This window comes from Lepisosteus platostomus, chromosome 3, assembly GCF_059453375.1.
Source record: "Lepisosteus platostomus isolate fLepPlt1 chromosome 3, fLepPlt1.hap1, whole genome shotgun sequence".
Lineage (NCBI taxonomy): Eukaryota > Metazoa > Chordata > Actinopteri > Semionotiformes > Lepisosteidae > Lepisosteus > Lepisosteus platostomus.
Genome location: NC_142613.1, coordinates 62,242,258 through 62,263,595, shown reverse-complemented (window position 1 = coordinate 62,263,595; position 21,338 = coordinate 62,242,258). Strand labels below are relative to the sequence as shown.

Genomic DNA, 21,338 nt, shown 5'->3' with positions numbered 1-21,338 from the left:
TTACTATACAGTACATTGCAGGAACATCTACTTTATATCAAACATTTATTCTATTGATTACATTTACTCCAATGGTCATGTCTTCTAAATCTTTCAGATCTAAAATATAAATAACTATAAAATAAGCAACATACTATTTTTAGCCTTTTTCCCCCCAATTTTTAAGTGCATTTTAAAATCTTAATTATACTTGTGTGTACAAGCTTGTCACACTCTAATAATCTTCTAAGGATAGATTTGCCATTGTGTTGAATTCTCCACACCGACATTGGTGAACCATGACAAGCCAAAAATATAGATCCCAAAGCCTTGTCAATAAAATTATTACTGCAAATCAATAAGACAAAAGATTTTTGAAAAGAAAAACATTCAGGCTGCATTCACTTGAAAGCCATTGAATTGCACATCTAGGAGCTGCCTGATGCTCCCTTTCATTTGGGGGAAGCGGTGGTTCTGTGGCTAAGGATCTGCGCCTGTGGCTGGAAGGTTGCCGATTCGTATCCCACAGCCGGCAGAGGAATCCTACTCCGTTGGGCCCCTGAGCAAGGCCCTTAACCCCAGCTGCTACAGGGGTGCTGTACAACAGCTGACCCTGCACTCTGACCTCAGTCTTCTCTCTTCTTGTCTGTGCGTCTGTGCGTCTGTGCGTCTGTGCGTCTGTGCGTCTGTGCGTCTGTGCGTCTGTGCGTCTGTGCGTCTGTGCGTCTGTGCGTCTGTGCGTCTGTGCGTCTCATGGAGAGCAAGCTGGGGTATGTGAAAAGACAAATTCCTAATGCAAGAAATTGTATAGGGCTAATAAAGTGATCTTATCTTATCTTTGTTCTGTGTCTGAAACCTGATTAAAGACCTGCTCTGGGAGTGAGCTTTTGTAAAAATCATAATTAAAGCAAAAATGTATTGGGTTTGTGATGAAACATCACCTCTAACACAAGAATATATCAAGAGCAACAGCCATTTTATAACAACCCAGTGGCTTCTTAAACTTCATCTCAGCAACACGAGACAGGGGACATGTGTGTTGTCTTTTCCTAACTGGCACAGGTTTCCAGGAGCAAGATGGATTAAAAAACAATTAGCTACTCTTAACAGGGAGTGTTAAAATAATTTGAAATCTTTTGGTCTTTGAGCAAGACTATCTCATGTTCCACTCGCATAGAATGGTGATTCCAGACAGAAGGCCTTCAACATTCCTTATTCACTTCTAGTCCTTTTCACTGCCTTCCCTGCATATCAACAATTTGAGACCGTAACAGCAATAGCTCCTCTGCAATTTTGAATAACCATCTGTTCATCGGGCTGAAGCCATGCTCCACAGAACCCCTTCCCCCACAGAGACTCCAAATGGATGCCTTAGTGTACTGACTTCCAGATCTCTCTATTACACCATGCTCATTAAATAATTATACCAAAGAAAGAATGCACAGTAAGATAAGGAAGAGCCCCACATGCAAGTAAACAGCTGTTATGAATACTGCATTTCAGGAGACAATGGAAAGCACAAAACAGTAGCTTTTTCTTCCTCTTCATGTAGTCAGCACAAGACATTTTAAGACTGAAGACGTAATGCCTAAGTCTATGTGTACAAGTGTGATACAGTCTTATGTGGGTAGGTTTAGCACCACATGGAAATAAAACTTCACATAGATAATTGTTACCCTACAAATAAGGCTATTCCCTGGCCTTCAAAGTTGTTGTTTCCTGCAATGCATCTGTATAAACACACAGCCAGTCAGGGAGACAACTGAGTATTTTTACTATTATTCGGCACATATTCACTTGCTTTGTAATTTTTGTTGTATGCTTGATGCCATCATTGCCATAGCATACACCTAGAATTACAAATTCATTAAAAAAAATTGAAGGAGTCAGTCTGGTTAAAGTTTTAACCCATTCAATGTGAAGCTGTCCCATGAAAACCAATGGGGACCTCAATCATCTTTTAAAAATGTTAGACTATGACAAAGAACAGAAGGCTGATAATTACAACTACATTTTAACATTGAGCTGCAACAGGTAATTTACATTCACATTTCCTAATTTGCAGTAAGAATTCCTATTTCACTTTAAGCTTATTACCCTTTTAAATAATGATCAAGTTACTGTGCACACTCTTGAGGGGCAGGCAAGTACACTGTGAAGGTTAGCTTGCCTAATCACATGGAATAAAACAGGAACTTTGAAGAGAAGGATGCACACTCTGATACACTCACATTAGAAATCCCAGTTTTGAGAGAGGTCAGAGCTCTCTTCGGTAATGCGTTGTAGCTCTATTTCTCTGAGAAAGCATAGAGTTGAGTGATGATTTTAGGACTTCTAAAGTTCATCCGCTCCTCTGCTACTCATTCCTGATCCTGGAGTGCTGCTGGGTCTTCTGTATTACATTCCACCCTGATGACTTCATTTACATTGATTGTTCACTTAGCTGATTCATATTAGTTCTGGTCTTTACTCAATTGAGGATTGTGAGTTACCTAAAAAACTGGTGGACTGGGACGCTTTGGGCCCTGGAGTGAATATCACTGATCCACTATCTTTGAAACCATATCAATTCAGTGGGAATTTTAATTTCAATCAATCAAATTTTTATCTTGTACTGCCATTCGCAAACAGTTTCCACAGAATCCATTACAGAAATGTGAACAGCAGATGTTTTAGGTTCAGATATCATAAACCAACCATTTGACAAACAAACTCCCAAAGGGACAAAATTAATCTTTGGCATCCAAGGCTCCATACATTTCAGTTTGCCATAGAGGGTCCAGAAAATTGGCAACCTAATGCCCTTTAAAACAACTTTCATAATCAAACTTTTAACTTTAGATCATCAACCCTGTTTGATCTAAATATTTGAGAGTATATAAAAGAAACGGCAACAAATGTAACTCTGTTCTTAGAGCATCTGTCATGAGGTTGGTGATTAAGCAGTAAGACAGCAAAAACAGCTGTCTCAAAATGCAGCAGCTGTGAGTAACCCTGTTAGTCACTGCTATCAAATTAGTTGCATATGATTTGACTGAACTGTATCACAATACATACAGAATGGTAATCAATGTGTAAGTGTGAATGGTGGAACAGATATCTAAAGAGTTTGAATTCTAATCTGCCAAGCAAGGGCTATGTTACCTGGAAGCAATGGAGTTGCCACGGAAACGATCTTGAAACTGCATGGACTAGAAGGCCAAAATAATTGAAAATGTCTCCATATATTAAAAGGATCTTGAGGTGGTCTTATTCTGACAGCTGAACTCTTCTACTTTCAAAGCAAGTAAAATAGCACTACATGTTTCCAGTTCATTCTTCAAAACAAAATCTGGTTATTTTGTGGGAATGTGCTGTGGGACGTCTCTTGCACAGAGATGAAGAGTGCATCTGTGAAGTCAGATGAGGTAGTGCCTATTGTAGAGAAGATTGGCTCACAACTGACATCTATGCCTCATGAAATATTCACAATTAATGTGCAGGGTCGAGTGGTTGGATACCAATTTACACTCGACATACCATCTGTTTCAATTCTCAGAAAAGGTTGGTATATAAAGATACCAAATTTTAAATTATAACTTTTAAATTATTCATCTGTTTTTGTAAACATCACAGCAGACAGCAGTGCAGAAACCTAAATATGTAGTTCTGACCTATATAAAACTTATTCAAATATTAATGCTGTAGAAAATCAGTAGTAGACAGTAGTAGATACAGTAGTGAGTATAGTCTTAAATATGAACTGAAAATGCAAACCATGATAGTAACTTCAACAGAAAAGTCCCAACAATGCAATGATATTCAACAAGTCAGTAATCTGTGTCACTTCAGAAACAAATGTCTCATGCTTGCGGATTTAATATTCTGACTCTTGGTTTCCTAGCAACCAAGAAGCCTGTCACGGGATGTAGACTAAATGGATAACATCTACCAAATCCAATCGGATTTTCATTCAATTTAGAAGCTGTACCAAGAAAGTACTCTCCCCTTTGAAAACTTGTGGCTTCTACAAAATGAGTTCATGGTAGAAGCCTTTCTTTTTTACAACAGCAAAACTTACCTTTCTCCAGAAATGAGCATTATAAGTCCAGCACAGAAGAGGCTGTAAAGGTTTGTCCTGAGCCATATAAAACAATCAGTGAAATATATGGTTACAGAAAATGACATATGCATAAACTTGGCCAACAATCCATTTTCTAACCGTTGATCTAATTTAGAGTCACAAGCAACAGACACAAGGAAGGATACATTCCAAGAATAACAGCTTCAAGGCATTTAATTGGGAGGGATTCTCTGGTCATCTCTCTTGCAGTCTCCATTAACCTGGAAAAATAATAGAAATGTGATTGTGAATAATAACATACCACTGTTCGCAATATTTAGTTGTTTAAAAAATGACTCAAAAGATACATAGATCCTAACTATTGACACAATTTATTGAACTTGTGGGCTTGCCAAGTTGGTGTTAAATGAACACTTAAAGGAATAGACTACATTACAGGGCTGTAGACAACACACTTAGGCAGCTTTGTAAAGCTGTTATTCCTTGAGATTAAACAAAGCAGTTAACATGGAGCAATAAGATCACTACAAGCAAGTACTGGAACACTACATTCATGTGATTTTTTTTATATATTATTTTATATTTAGATATATTAAATTTAGATTTTATTTTCACACAGGGAGGGCATTTAAGTGTTATGAGCCATCTTAGTTGGAGGTTACAAGAGATACAGGTTTTCTACGAACAGTGTTTGAATGATTTGCTATATTGTAATTCACTGTGAATAGGGGCATCAGTTTAGCAGACAGATCAGACAGATGGACAGTAACTGATATAATCAAATCATGGGGCACTGTCAGTCGTGATTTTCACACATTCATTCATTATGGCTTGGCAACAAACGAGGAGCTCAATTAAAATGAGACTTGAAATTACTCCTTTCCCTCCAGATTTTCTTTCAATGTGCCACTCCTAGATAAACCACAGAACTTCATGGGCCTAAGAACAAAATGAAAATACTTACAACCAGGGAAAACCTCTTATTTTAAAGATTTCACAATCAAATATTTGGAGTAGTACCTATCAAACTGAATCCCTTAATGCTGTTCGGATTGAGGTTTCCCTACTATAGAGAATTTACACTGCCAGTGAAACCAATACATTTGATAAGAGAGATGAATGCACTGAAAAGGCCTTACTCACCCACTGAGAGGTCTCGTCTTTCTAATTTCAAAGAACTGCGTTCCTGTGTGGTTGTATCTGTCAGCAGAAAAGCTAACGAAATTAAATACATTGGGAAGCAAGCCATTTTACTGCCAATTTCACAGGGTCTCAGTTATAAAAGTTCAATAAGAGTGCCTCTCCAAAGTATTCAGACCCTTGCAGTTTTCACATTTTGTTGCTTTAAAGTCTGCAGTGACACTTTAAAAGTAGCAACTAATTCGTTAGAAAACTTACTCTATGCAAGTTACACTCTACACATTCAAAGCAAAAAACGAATGACAATTATGGAAAAAGATAAGAATGAACACTCAAACCCTTTGCAGTGACAAACCTAAATGTAAGTACACAAAATTAGCATAAAGAGCCACACAATTAGCTGAGTAACCTGTCTGTGTGCAAACATGGTGGTTCCCTGATTTCACAATATCATGCATGGTTTCATGTTTGCAGAGCATGTAAGGCAAGCCTTAAGAAAGAAGACAATTATGTCACCAAACCATTTCTGGCGATATAATCAATGACAACAGAAAAATCTGATTTCTGGAATTTATTATTTTAATTATTTAGCTCACATACAAATTGGAGGTAAACTTCCTATAAAAGATTAAACCTCTGCACTAGGACTAGATTTTTTGGTTTTCACTTCTGATATTGGAGCTTTTTTAGAAAAATAATTTTAAAATTGAGTTTTGCAAAACTTAGTAAAAGAGATTAAATGTGAATAGGTGTAAATTGTGAGTTAAGGACAGCAGTGTGGCACAGTCGTTAGGGATTAGTAACTGGAAGGCTGTGGCTTCAAATCCCAACTGTAACACCACTGTTATAACTTCGACCAAGGTACCTCACCCACACTGTTCCAGTAAAAACCCCAGCTGCATCAAGTTTCTTGCCACAAAACCAAAACAAATTAGGAAAAGGACAAAATGAAGCAGGGCTATGCATGAAATCTTCATGAAACTGGCTAGAGGGAGGCGGTGAAGGGTAAATTTATTATACCACTGAATTTATCAAACATCAATGAGTCAATAGCCTTAAACTCCTAGTTATAAGAATTTGTCAAATTTGATAGCACCCAAATAAACGAACTCCAAGCAATATATCAATTCAATCTAAATAAATGAAGGTATTCACACAAAATCCTTGCCTTTTCCTCAAAGTTCCATAATGGTCAGTCTAGAATGGTAAGTCTGGAATGAACAGATGAGAAACAGTGCAAAAAGGATACTGCAGCATCTTCATGTAATTCTGGATGGCCTGCAGCCAGTCTGGGACAGACATAGACGGCTTAAAGTTCGGTACTGATGGCACAGGAGGCTGCAAGAAAAGAAGGACTCCAGTAACTCTTTGCTCCATGGACACAAGCAGAACTTTAGATCTGAACATCTGCTTAGGTACTTGGGAAATTAGTAGTAAATTCTTGCTCAGTGTAGCATCTCAAACCACAATCGGTGTGCCAAGCTTATTTACTGGTATCACTGTCAAATAAGCATAGTTTAACAGATAATATAATTACACTGAGATTAATTAATAACATGGTTTAAGTGGGAGATTGGCAATACTGAGTCCTGTTGCTATATATACATGCACAATGAATTAAATGGTACCTATATACAGTACAGTATTTTCAAAGTAACACATTTACAGTGTAAAGAAGATTTTTTTTTTCATTTCAGGCTGTTGGACCACAAACTGTTACTTTGGACAGGGTGTGTAGACTTTCTGCAGGCACTGTATATTCTAAAACCTAAAGACCTCGTTGTCGAAACAGTGGCTAAAAAAAAAGGTTAAAGAAACGAACAGGAATGATTCCAGTATCTCATTGCAAACATCACTCTGAACAAGAAAAATCAGTTTTGATGGAAGATATCAGAACAAAAATAAACCAGTTACTGGAAAAAAAAATATTTTAATGTTATTAAAGCAACTTAGCCAGGGTGATGATGAGTGTTACAACAGCACAGCACCAGAAACACATTCAGTGTTAACACTTTCCCAATATAGCACATCTCCCGATAATTCTATTCCTTCCCAACAGATGCTTCCTTTGGCTTGAGTGTCAGCTATTAGATTTAAATATTAACCATTTCCTTCCTCTGGCTGCATCCAATTTAAGTGACATCCTGTAGACAGTAAACAGACTGGCAGGCTCCTGTGAAAACAGTGTCAAGGCTATGATTTCCTGTGAAGCACACAGCAGTGTAGGAAGCTCGTTTCAGGATACTATTTTTATGCAGAAAATGAAAGTGAATGTCTGAAATGTACCAGAGAGAGTGTTCCTTCTTTTGTACTGTTGTATGTATTATTCCAGGGTAGAGGGAGAGTTTTTGTCCAAATCTCCACACTGATGATAATTTGTTTTTGGGATACTACATTATGTAAGAAAAACATGTTATGCTTAAAAAAAACCATTAGAATTCCTTTACCCTTCTCATCAGGTGCTGTATTGTTTTATTTTTGAAGGATTTAAATAAACCTCTTTAAATCTCTGCACAATGCAGGTGATGTGAAGTGGAAAGACTTTTTTTGTTTTTACCAGATACCTTCTAGGAGCAGATTTTACACAAGTGGAAACCAGATGAAAGTGCACTGGCGATAGGGAGAACGGAAGGCACTTCTTCACCTAAAAGGGTTGTGGGAGTGTGAAATGAAATACAGTCATGTGGTAGAAACCTGTTCTAGAGACGTCTGTAAAGCAGTTTAAAGTGCAGAAAAAGTGTACAAGCAAATCACAAATTTAAAAAAAAATGAGGAGACAGAGGTGAAGCAGTGCATTGGTTAAGGCTCTGCACAGTGAAGATTCAGGCCTGGATCAAGTCCCTGTTCTGCTAGGGATTCAGTTTTACCGAGGAAGGTTACTGAACCTTCTCTAAGATATAACTAAAAAAAATCAGAAGGAGCAAAGCAGGAGAAAAGCAATAGTAGACGAAGGAACCCTCAATGTGGATATATCATGTTTCCTTCTCTACACCACTCTCTAAGCATTGTGGAAGTGTGGTTAAGATCTGCAAACCTATGAGCTTTTCATGAACACACAAGATTTCTTACTTCCTATGTATTGTCATGCTTTGGGTCACACTCAGCAGGTAACAAGGAGTGAATCAACGGGACACAAGATCTTGTGTTCTCCACATAAGAAAGCATCAGGATCAAAAAGGTTAATCATTTGTTTCCTTAATAAATGAAGAGGAAAGTAGTGGTGTACTTCTAGATTGGTCCAACAGACAATGGTGATACATTCCGTTTCCCCAAAGGATAGTATACCATCACTGGGTATAGTGTCTTTGGACAGACACTGTTGGTCTAACCTTGAATGAGGTACTTCACACCAGTTGCTCCAGTCCACCCAGTTACAAAAATGGGAACTAGAGTTGCTGAGGGTAATTTCATGCAATGCACCAGCAACCCATCTGGGAGCCACATCTCTCTAGTCCACTAAACGCTGCAGAAACCTGTATGTGCTCTGACCTAGTGAACCAGTGTGGCTTCTTAAGACATCCAGAAGGCCTGTCCATTGAATTCTTAAAAGCATACAACTTATACAGCACCTACAAGATTGAATAATATGCCCAATGAGGTAGGAACACAAAACAGCTGTGATCATAAAACTAAACGATAATGCCTTTGCTTAAAATAATTAAATAATTGTTCAACTGCAATCCGAATAGCATCGCACAGGGCAAAGTCAAATGTCATTAATATATTATAAAGAAAGAAGCTTCATCCTTGAAACAAGGACATGAAACCCAGGGTGGCAAGAAACACTTGCCCCCACTTCCTGCAAAGTTGCTACTCTACAAGTAGCCTTTTTTTAAGTAATGGACACTAAAGTAAAAAGTAGCACATTCAGCTTTGTGTAAATTCTGTTCTAGCCATCTCACAGTTTATAGAGATCCAGACTTTTGTCAAACATCTATGAAGCACTAACTGCCTTATCATGATGAGCCACGTTACTAATTTATGTCTTCCATGTGTTACCTCTTTCCATACCCCAGGGAAACAAGAAACCTTCGGGGCCTTTATATGGTTCCATTGCACTTTCAAAGAGCTGGATTATTATTCACTGTAGATTTATTTTGGTAGGAATTTTGTTTTAGCAGTATGTAGAAGTGTAAATAAATGTAACCCTGGGTTTTTCTGGAATTCATTATAATAACTGCTTACACTTACAAAGCGCTTTTCTGGACACTCAAATCAAAGCGCTTTACAGGTAATGGGGACTCCCCATTTATGACAAATGACTTTGCCCTGTGCAATGCTATATTGAATACAATGCAAGATTGCTTGTATTGTTTTTAAATTTATAGAACTCATTCCATTAAATATGTTTTTGTTCACATTTCATTGGCAGTATGAAACAGAGGGCACTTTACATGTACAGTATATAAAACATACAATATCTGTGTAAAGATACAGTAGAAGCAGAAGTTCATACACGAATGGTTTCCAAATTAATTAGAGTAACTGAAAACAGGCTTCATTCGGCAGAGTGTGAACTAATTTATCAAACCTAAGATACAAACAAAAAACAAGAGATTTTAAAATCTACAACAGAATATCTGCGATTTGTTTTAACTGTTTAGCATCAGTCCAGTATAGTTTAAATTTTGTATTCTCAATTCCCAAGCAACAAATACTGCTCCTCTGCAGTTAACAAGACTCAAAGAGGCGAGACAAACACTCTGCAGAGATGAGAACAGCACTGAACTTGAGCCTGATGGTGCTGTGCACTATAATTTAGATTAATAGCATTTGGGGGGAAAAAAATCTCAATTTCCATTACAGAACACATTAAACATTATCATCTTCAGATGGGAAACTTCAGTGGAGCACAACTGCTGAGCACATTTGAGTTTTTGATACCTCAGCATTCATTTGAGCTATAAATGGTTTAAACATGGGCTCTTACATTTGGACTGCCATTTGCAACACAAGTGTTAACCCCAGGCACCGCCCAGTGATATCCGAGTATTTCTTTTGGGGTCTCCGGCTGTTTGGAATGTGACTCTCTGCACTTCAGCATGTCAGTGCTGGAGGTCATATCCATGTCCTTTTGAGCTATGATCTAAAGCGAGGGTATACATTACCCAGGCAAATCACTAAAATCAGAGAATGACATACTGGATGAACAACAGCCTGACCAGGCACATTTTGTTCAGAGCCAAATTTGACTGTGATATTTGATCAAACTGCCACTATATACAGTGGCTCACTTAGCAAAACAGATACCACTTATTCGCAGTTGGTTCACTTGGGTCCTGTCCCATGTGACCATATGCACTGTAAAAAACCCAACAGATTCATGGAATGTTCAGATGGTTCTGTGGCATAATGCATCAGCTGGTAACACTGGAGAAAGCCGTAATGCTGGAATAGTCTCTTATTAAAAGAAACAGGCATGTCCGCATGATTTTCGCACAACAAGCACAAGTCTCGTTTCTCTCTTGTTGCCCTCTTCCCTGTGGATTCCCCAGTCATTAGCTCACACCCAAGAGACAAATATTTCCTGGAGTAGAAAGGCTCTCTTGCGTTTCACAAATACAAAACTAGCCCTCTGAAACAAATTCATAATTAGCTGGGTGAATACTAATTTAATTCTCTCTGAATGGGTTGAAATTACTCTTGCCACCAAGAGATTACTCCATTTTAAACACACAAGTTAGGAAGCCGTTAATTAATCAAGTACACTGGATGTTGCTGACCCCATCATTTAACCGTGGTTTACTTCCAACAATACCTCACAAGATTATAGGCTCCGTTTGCATGAATACAACATATACCTCTGACCTATGCATTTTGTGCATATTATTAAACACATAAAACACTCCTGTACCTGTTTTTTATCCGCCAAAACATTTTAATTTCCTGTCGAGGTCAAAATGACAGCCCCTTCTGAAAGTTTTAACCTTTTTCCACCTTTTTCCTATTCTAGTATTAGTTTATACTATATTATTAGTTTTTTCACCTTATTTTCATCTTATTGTTCATCCTATTAATCTAATAATATTCTAAGCAATACAATAATCTTATCTATAATCGAAACAGTAAAAAATTAATTTCAACTAACCACTACTGTGAACTGAACTATAAAGTTAACTTGTTAATTTCCTAGATACCTACACGTCATGTGGGGTCTTAAGGCACTGGCTTTCCTGCAGTTCCCACAGGAGAATCCAGGACCCCAACCCCCATCCCCTAACACGGCAAGTCCAGCAGCTCCAAAGCTGCAGAAGGATCTCCCTGTCCATATCAGATCCCTCAGCAAGGCAGTCAGCACTTTCAAAAGCCCCGCCTTAAAACCCATTTACACTATATACACGTGTTTAACATCTTTTAACTCTGTTTACTGTTTCTCTACAGCCATCTCTTTTATTTGTGTCATATACTGTAGTACCTTGAGATGATACCGTAAAAGGAGATATACACTGAGTGGCAACTTTATCAGGTACATCTACCTAATAGCGAGCTGGTCCCCCATTTGCCCTCAGAAAAGCCTGAATTTGTCGGAGCATGCACTCAAGCTGTTGAAAGTGCGGCACAGGGATGCTGGCCCATGTCGACTCCGATGTGTCCCATAGTTGTTGCAAATTAGCTGGCAGTGGATCCCTACTCTAAACAGCTTATTCCATCTCATCCCACAGATCTTGTGACTGGGGAGGCCACTTCATTAAGCTGAATTTACAGTCACGTTACTGGAACCATTCCAGGGTTTTCCTAGCCTTGTGTCATGTAGCTAATCTGGCTGAAAAAGCCCCTGCACAGATGGGCACACTGCTGCCATGAAGGGATGCACCTGATTAGCAATGATGTTCAGACATCCTGTGGCACTCAAATGTTGCTCTACTCATATCAAGGTACCCAATATGTGCCACAAAAGCACAACATACATTATCACACTGCCACTACCAGCCTGCATTGTTGACACTCAGCAAGATGGATCCTAGTCTTCCCATCAGTGAAAACAGCAGGAACATCATCAGACCAGATAAAGTTTTTTCAGTCATCGAGTGTCCAGTATTTGTGCTCCTTATCCCACTGCAACTGCACCTTTCGTTTTTCCCCGAGAAGCAGAACCTTGTCAGGTTATCAGCTGACATACAACATCTGTGACAAAGTACTACAAGTTGTACATTGGGTCCACTGTAGTATTTAGCTGTTGGTTGACTGACTGTAGCCCATCTGGTACTGTGCACAGGCTGTGTCAGTCCCATCAGCCCCTTTTATCAACGGTCTGTTTTGAACCACCGGGCCGGATGTTATTTGGGTGGTGGCCCATTCTCTATACACCTGTGACTCTGTCATTCATGAAGACCCCAGCACTCGTGTTCCTGATGCATTCATGCCAGCACGATACTAAACACAGTATCATGACGCGATCAGATTGCACACACACACACGACCCAAATGAGTACATTTCAGACTACAGTAACAGTAAAATGTACACAGTAACTTGTAAAACCTCCAAACTACATCACAAAATTGATGGAATTTCCAGGTACGTGCGGCGCCAAGTTCTGCGATTCAGAACTAGGCAACAAAACTTCCATTGATGTGTGCGACATTATAAACAAGTAGGCTTGTGAATACATCTTTTAAATCAATTGAAATATTGGCTTTGATTTCGAGAGTTGTGTTAACATGGTGACTTACAGTGCTTTCACAAAGTTCACGATTGTGCTTAATTCAAAACATGTATTTCTTTTTCTATAACATCAATTAATTTGTTACCAAGATTTAAGAACCAGTCTGAGAAATTGGGAGTGCAGTTTGCCTTTAAGGCTGATGATAAAGGCCAGTGGCTAGGAGGTACAGAGTGTTACACCCACTGCTTTGCATCAAACTCAACCAACTGGCTCCAGGACAAGACTAATTTTCCTCCTCACAGCACTGTTGCAAAAGACAGATTCTGATATTCAAGAACAAAAAAACAAACCTAGACAGAGCATAAAAAATTTAAAAAAGTAGTAACTACATTGTAAATTTCCATCCTTCCTGCACAGAAGTAACATTGTTAACTAATAGAAGTTAGAATAACATCCATTTTCTAATTGCTTTATCCGATACAGGGTCATAGGGTGATAGGGTACAGCCTATCCCAGCAAGCAACTGGCACGTGGCAGGTTACACTCTGCATGAGCCCCCAGTCCATCACAGGGCACACACCGACACAGACATTCATACCAGGGGCAATTAAGCTACCAGTGTCTTTGGACTGTGGGGAAACCAGAGTACCCAGAGGAATCCCACAAGAGCACAGGGAGACATACAAACAGCACCCCAGTAATTGAAACCAAGGCCCCAGCTCTGTGAGAAATAACTACTGCACCACCATACTTGTGGGAATTCCATTTCTCACAATACATTACACTCTCCTTTCATCCGTCTTAAGCTTCTTCAATAATCTTAATATGTTCAATCCTTGAAATCTCTAGCTCACAGACCCATAAATACAAACGCATTACATTCCTTAGAAAGGCCAGAACCTTACTTTTAGTTTGCTGCTGCAGTCTGTTACCACTGATTTTCCAAAACAATGAAAGATCTCAACTGGGATTTTAAAACAAAATGATCAAAGTGCACTGACCTATTTTTTCCTGGCTGCGAAATTTCCATTTGAAAAAAAATATATAAAGACATAGTTGACTGTAAGAAATGTTTGTTTAACTGGGTTAAATAAACACATGCTGATGCAAAACATTTAATCCTCTACAACCACACAAAAACACAAACTTTATTTAGGATTTAAGAAGAAACATTCTTTTACAGACGTGCATAAAGGTGTTTTTCCCCCCTAAGTAATGTGCTTAACAAAATAATGAAACACTAATGATTAAATAAAAATTAGACAACACTCTTTTAAGATGAAGCCCACAACAGTAATTTATTGATCCTCATTGTTCAACTTGATCTAATATGTTTAAACCAGATTATGACTTAAATTATTTGACTCCTAATGTCAAGTTACCGTGCTCTTCCCAAACACCACTAGTAATGTCAAATAAAACAAAAGATCTCAGAGTGGAAGGCCTTATGTATCTTCATGAAAATGTTGTAGGGAATTAGAAAGACTTAGTCTTTCACATGGCCACAAAGCAGTAAATTAATCTTCACTGGAGAAGCAGGTGTTTGAATTACTAACAAGTTAAGGCACAGATATTCATTCCAAGTCCTGTGGGGCTGTAGTATCTACTGGATTTTGTTCAGTTCCAGGATACTTCATGATGTGATCGGAATCAATTGTTTAATTGGGCCATATAACCAATTTCCTGGTATTTATTCAATAAGACCTGTATGCATTCCATGCTGGTGTTTAAAATGCATCTATATCACTTATGCCCTCTCACAATCTGTGTGTAAATGTACAGTGTCCTTGCCCTAAAAGTGACATTCATGGCAACAGAAGAGATTGACCATAGCTGTGCTTGAAAATGAGTAGACAGCGCATATGTTCTGCCCTCTGGGTGGCCAACCAAACCAGCCTGCTTCAAACCACCAGTGAGTTGTGCTGCGACCTCCGGTATCCCTACATTAGTTACCTGTAAAATCTGGTGGACCAAGTTCCTCTGGGACCAGGAGTGAAATCACAGCACTAAGGCTAAATCGTGGATTTAAACAGCTCACACAGAAAAGCGCTCTACAAACCTACAGTGTCATCACTGAGCAGAAAACCCAGGACCTAAACTAAAGCTCATATTTAAAAGTTAATAAAAGGATGCAAGAGGGATATATTCACTTTCAGTGATATTGCAGTATTCTGGCTATTTGGTTAGGGGCACAAAACATTTCAATAGGTTCTAAATTCCTGTGTGAAACTCAATAAGCATTCTTGAAACTCATGATCAGCCATGTAAAGTCTCCTCATTTACATAATCTGACAATGTGTATGTACCAGGTATGTCCATCTTGTAATGAAATACACCAAGTGAGATGGATGTATATACCAAGACAGATAACATTTCACCAGGAGCATGCAAGGCATAATGCAGCATGGAATGAACCTGTACCTGTCCCATTGCAGCCAATACATGCTAAAGCAGCTCCCTACTTGAACATATACGATGTATGTCAATTATCTTTTTTAAGCCACCCAACTGCTGTCTTCTCCACAAACAGCTCTGAAAAGAGTCCGGACTGTTCTAGAGCTCTTGAGCAACAAACACATGATTAAATCTGATTATACATTGTATTTATCTCCCAGGGACAGCCAAGCCTGGCTCTGGAGAGTCAAATTCCAGCAGGGTTTATGGTTTACCATTAAATCTTCCATTTCTAAACCCTCGAAACGATTTTGATTTGACCAATTAAGAAGATGATTTGTTCAGTTTACTTAGGTTTTGAGACCATAAGAAATGAACATGTCAAATCCCTACAACGTTTAAGGTGCACAGGTGGCCACCCAAGATTGAAAATCTACTTACTAAAATGATCAAAACCTTGTTCTCAGTCTTGATGTTTGGTAACTACACGGACTGAATGCCCCAGCTGCTCACAAGCCTTTCAAATACAGTATGTGCCGCCCTTTCTCAACTGTCATGTAGATCAGGAATCCCCAGTCCCTGTCCTGGAGGTGCCTACAGGTTTAACCAGCTCATTACGGTTTAATAGGGCAGTCCTTACGGTGCTTTAGAGAGACCTGGAAGGACCAGGTTTGCACCAGCCCTGCAGGGACTGGATGTGGATCCTCTCACTTGTTTGGATAGGTTTGTACTTCCACCTGAACTAATCACCATCATTCATACCTTACCCTGCATATTTAGACCATATAAATGGCCATCCTCTGTATGGGGGAAGCATGTAAGACACAGAGTAAAGACGCCGAGACAAATGCACAGGCAGTTTCATTGACAGGACTGCAGTTTCACACGGTGTATAGCAGCACGCTGGCAGTGTCTAGACTCAAGAGCCGCAGCGGTGTTGTAGACGGCAATGGAGATTCGTGTAAATGGCACACTGAGGCTTTGAGAATCCATTCTCAAGCCTGGACCGCGGTAAGGGAAAGAGCCAAAAAGACTGTAGACTGCTTTGATGGGATCAGCAGATTCTCATAGTTACGGACCCCCTAAAACGCAGAATAACATTAAAGACGATACGTTTTAGATAGTCTCTTTCCAATAATAGCGGAGTGAAGGTCATATTAAACCACCGACACTCAACTACCTTGTTCAGGGCTCTACCATCGTCCGTTTTTTTTTTCCGCAACCCCCAATTAGGTTGTTAATCCAGGAGAAATTTTCAGATACCTTACGGGATTTTGCCCCCAAAAGGTTTTCAACCCGAAACGGTTTTTGGGATTAAGAGTGTGGTGATCATTCATAAGAGAAATCATTTGTTGACAATAATCCCAGGTTTACGAGCTAGCCCGCTCAATCCTCGTCCTGAACAAGATTTAATACATAGTGATACAAATACCACAACCCCCCCCTGCACAAAACAAACACACACACATACAAGGTGGACGTTTTAAAAACGTTCAAATATGGTAACCATTGCCTTGTTCCCCGTCACAGAACGCCTTTTTCGGGTGACTTCGGTTAGTGAGCTAAATCTTTTGTAAATTAACTTCCCAATTGCCCTGAGTGATCCCATGGACAATATCTTTAAAAACGTCCTCACCTGGAAGCGGTATACCAGTAGGTCGTTTCAGGATATTGAACTCGGGGGTTTTGTTGTATTTACAGTAAGGAAATCCAACTTACGTCTAGGAGCGCATACTCGAATCGCACGTTTCAAAAATGAACTGTGAATCCCATCGATCAAACTTCACCACAGGACTAGAATCGCCGTGACTTCATGCAAGAGAAGCTTATCGGGATGCACAGAGATGTAACAAAAGCAGTAACTTGTAGCCTTCACTTACTTTGGGGAGATATGCAGCGTTCCTAATTTTGTCCACCATCTCCTTTCCATCGGGGTGAATTTTGGCCACGTGAGTCCACATCCTCTCCCAGGTGAGACCCTCGATGGGAAAGCCGGTTCTGTTCACATAAAAGAGCACCCCTCCGTCTTTCTCCTCTTCCTCCCCAGAAGACCTGCCCGTGTTGCTGGCGGTACCGCTGGAAGAGGCGGACTCCGCACCCGAACCCGAGCTGCGGCAGTTGGTGCTTTTCGAGCGGCCGTGCCTGGCGAGTTGGGCTGCTGGTTTGCAGGTGCCGTTTGAGCTCGACCCAGTCATTTTGCACCCTTATTACTGGCGTTCTCGCCGACACCGTGCTTGTCCTTTTAAAATCACAATCCACTTTTATACTATTTCTCCATTGAAATATATATATACTGTATACTACCACTTACGTGTACATAAAACCACTTTTAACTTTGGCACGACGAACTTCACGTTTGCATTGACACTAAAACACTCCAAAATGGAGAAAAAATAAATAACAATGAACAATGTAAAAGTAACATGCGTCGCTTTGCTTTTTAAAACACGAAAAACTAAAATCCTGCTTAAACACTTGACCCCCTTGTACAAAATATATCCCACATAAAAAACGAATAATCGATATTATTTTCGTTTTTATCCATTCACAAACTTTATACTTGGGAAAACAAAAATACGATACAAAACGATGTGTTTAATCGTTTTACAAACGGCATACAAACCGAGCCCGAACCGTGTACAGGCAAGAGAGCTGGGCTGCATGAACACGCAAGGATCACAGGAGATTCGTTCAATAACGTTTTGATTTCAGGAGTCCCTCTAGTTTAATTGCCAGCTAATTCAGACCCGTCCGCTCGACCAGCTGCTTCCCTGCGGAAGAAAGAAAAATCCTTTTGCTGCTGTCGACTCCGTTTCAAAGCTGGATTTTCTCCCCACCTGCGTTTCCTCCGGGGTCTCCTTCGTAGCTGTTTTGTACTGCACCGTATTGTTAAAACTCCTTTCATCTGGCGTTCCAATCCATCAGATGGTTAAAACTGTGAATGTTATTCTGTTTCATTGTAACCCGGCAGCCAACAACGTTCCCTCGTATCCTATTGGCTGCGGCAACAAAGAGAGGCGGCACATGTTGCCACTTAAAGGTGTAGATTCCTTATTAGGAAAACATCCCGGGTTGTCATTGGAGGCTGTCCCGGAAGGGGGCGGGGAAACAGGACCCTGGCCTGGTTTGGACACACCAGTTGAGTGAGTAGTAGCGTTAGGAGGCAGAGCACTTCTGAGCGGTTAGATGTGTTAGGTTTGCAATATTGAACGTTTGCCCAAAACCTACTCACGCCTCTGAGTTGGCAGTTTCATTTTAATGTCTAGGTTCTTAATCTTGATTGTGCGATTTATCCCTTTTATATCAGAACCTTTGTTTTAAAGTTATTATTCGCGCTTCTGTTTTTGCGGGTTGCAACCTTAGAGTCTCTTATTGTAATAACTTTGTGTGACATTTTAGTTATTGTACTGTATATAATTATGTTAGCCGGTCACTTTTTACATAACGTATTTCTAAAGTTTGGATACGTTTCGATGCTTTGGATAACGGTGTTTTAAATGGATGATTCTAAACAGACGAATTAAAATAATATTTAGAAATATGAGTTTTCGTTAATTAATATTGTATTATAATTGTATATCCAGTCTAAGAAGTTACATATAGCTGACTTTTGTGTTGAATAAAGAAGACTAACTCAAACTGTAGTTTAGCTCCTTTCAATTGGGTTATTTTCCGGAATTTTTGGTAACATTCTAAGCAGCTTTTCCAAATGATCCATGAAGAGCTCGAGATGGAAGAGCTAGGGTCACGCACTCAGGGTTGTTATTTGCACCACGCCGTTTCGTCCAAGTGTGAACTGACCCATCGTTAGGCTGTTACAATACTACCAGGGTAACACTAGTTTTAGCAGCAAGGCCGACGGCTGAAGCCTGGGAATGATTGCTTTGTCAGTCTTATTCTTATTCTGCAGCACAGAAAACGACAAGGGGATCTGATGCATAAGTACTGTATGCAAAATCCTCTAAGGGACTGACAAATATATGTATTCAAAATTGAATTTTCAGCATAGTGTATGTCAGTAGTTCACATTTTTTAAAGTGTTTTAAAATATGTTGGTTGTAAATCTAGTCAATTTCAAATGCTTGCATTTGAAAAAATACCTTAATCAATGGCAAAATGTGTTCTTGCATGTTATTGTAAATGTAAACATGTGCCATTATTGGGACCTTAACTAGTTGCTGATAATACTGTGCTAATGAAAGTGTAAGGAAATATATGCTGTATATGAAAATACACTTCTATATAAAACATTAAGGAGGTTGATTAGACTCCACTTATATGTATTTATGGTAAACGGCTTCACTTTCTTCCTATATGAGTCTCACAATTACCTCAAACCTATTTCACCAGCTAAGACAGTTAAAAAAAACCTTTAAGAGCCCAATCAAGGGTGAAACAGCTGTCTGTGGTTGCTTGCTTGCCTAAACAGCCAGACGTGAATACACTGCTCTTCTTAATCCATTGACCTCAGCTCTCCTGACACACTGAGGGATGTGTTTTCAGCAGCATTCTTTGGCATCCTTTCTCAGATGTCCTTATCTAGTTTGTTCCAGCAAAGGTTTTGAATTAATGTGGTCATCCCGTAGAAGGTCTTCTTAAAAGTTTGTGCTCGTCTCATCAGATCCTCTTTTATTTTATGTAACAATGTGGTTTCCTCACAGCCCTTTTATTGCCCTTGCGAAACTGACTCAAAGTCTTCTAACAGGATTCATTCATTTCCTTTTTTTATTATCTCATGCAAATACTATGTTCTTCCCTGTGCAGTTTCTTTGGGTTGTCTGGAGATTTTGTATAATTTTTCCTTTTCTTGTCTAATTGCATGCCTTGCTTTCATGTATTAGTAGTACAGGGAGCACACAAAGGGTCGGTATCCCTCAATAGATATCATTTATTGTGCAGGGCTATCATACAAGTGATGGAAGTGTTGTTCATTGTGTGCAGAGACAAACAGCATCAGTGGTCTTATTGAAGGACTTAGACATCTTTTCTTCCACTACATTATTTCCAATGGTTTCAATGTTTCTTGCTGTCCAAAGTCCTGTACCAACTAACTGAAATACTGGTGTTCAACAGTGCTCTTTTGTCTTTCTTTTTCACTCAGCTGTCTCAGTGAACAAGTAAGATTTAAAAGTACTGAATAAAATAAGCTCATTACGAAGCACAATGAACGAATATGATCTGATCTCTTGGTAACACCATTCATTAAGCATAAAACATTTATTATATAGTTTACTGAGATGGTTTCAAAACTATTTACTTTAGTTAGGTCAGTAATTCATTAACAGTACAAAAGCAGTGAAATAATTAAAGAGTAGCACACATCTGTCTCTGTGATATAAGTAGCCTTTTGCATTTGTTACTATTCCATGTCTCCATTTGCGTCATTCCCATTGGGGTGAGTCAGGTTGGAAAGTTACGATCTCTGATGAAGGTAAGATTTATACTTGCTGGTAAGATTAAAAAAAAACCTTTTATGGGCTTTTCTTACTTAGAAGTTTTGAGTCATAATACTGCAGACGGGAGCTTTGCACTACTGGCTCCTCAGCCAAACACACACACCAAATGTCTGAAACTGTGGTTTCTCTCATATTAAGCCAGATCTCTGTTGCAACAATACTTCTTCAGCAGGGTAGAACATATCTGATCAAGAGAGTTTTTATCAGAAAACATTTTAGGGGAAAAAAAATACCTCTGCTAATTATCGTGCTGGGGGATGCTGCATACCTGTTTTTTTTCTTAAATTTACTTCACCCTGATTCATCAATTCAACTTGTGATTCTACTTATTTGTGTATTAGGTGTTTGTTTCTGGCCCTTCTGTATTGTTGGGAGTGATGCCAAGTGGGTAGATCAGACGAGTGTGAAGATTCTCACCTCATCAAGGAGAAAAATACTGCATCACACAGGAGAGATGATGGATGGCCTCTGTTTTGAATGTGAACAGTGAAACATTCTATATTTGGACATTGTACACTCGTTTTACACAATTATTATTGGAAAAAGTATTGCATTCAAATCCAGACCTTTTGAGTTGTTTGAACAGATCTTGTGAAGAGAGTACATGTATAATATCAATTCACTTGGTAGCAGTTTTGTGCTTCCAAGTAACATTTTCCTGACCTGGGCACTACACATTCCAAAGATCCCTCCCCCCTCCCC

General features: G+C 39.2%; 1 protein-coding gene across 2 annotated transcripts in view; it reads right to left on the bottom strand.

Moving 5' to 3' along the window:
* The window catches only part of vash2 (vasohibin 2), a 33,669-nt gene extending 15,520 nt beyond the window's left edge, over positions 1-18,149 (bottom strand). Inside the window, exons 1-5 of one of the 2 annotated variants that reach the window (XM_088626338.1) lie at positions 18,018-18,149; positions 17,061-17,178; positions 6,432-6,520; positions 5,186-5,242; positions 4,228-4,302 (exon numbers count right to left, since the gene is read on the bottom strand). In XM_088626338.1, the coding sequence (XP_088482464.1) occupies positions 4,228-4,302; positions 5,186-5,242; positions 6,432-6,520; positions 17,061-17,178; positions 18,018-18,085 (407 nt within the window). In that variant the 5' untranslated portion in view covers positions 18,086-18,149. Of the gene's footprint in view, positions 1-4,227; positions 4,303-5,185; positions 5,243-6,431; positions 6,521-17,060 lie in introns of both variants that reach the window. The other variant, XM_088626337.1, reaches the window with a different exon arrangement.
* Positions 18,150-21,338: the final 3,189 nt, after the last annotated feature.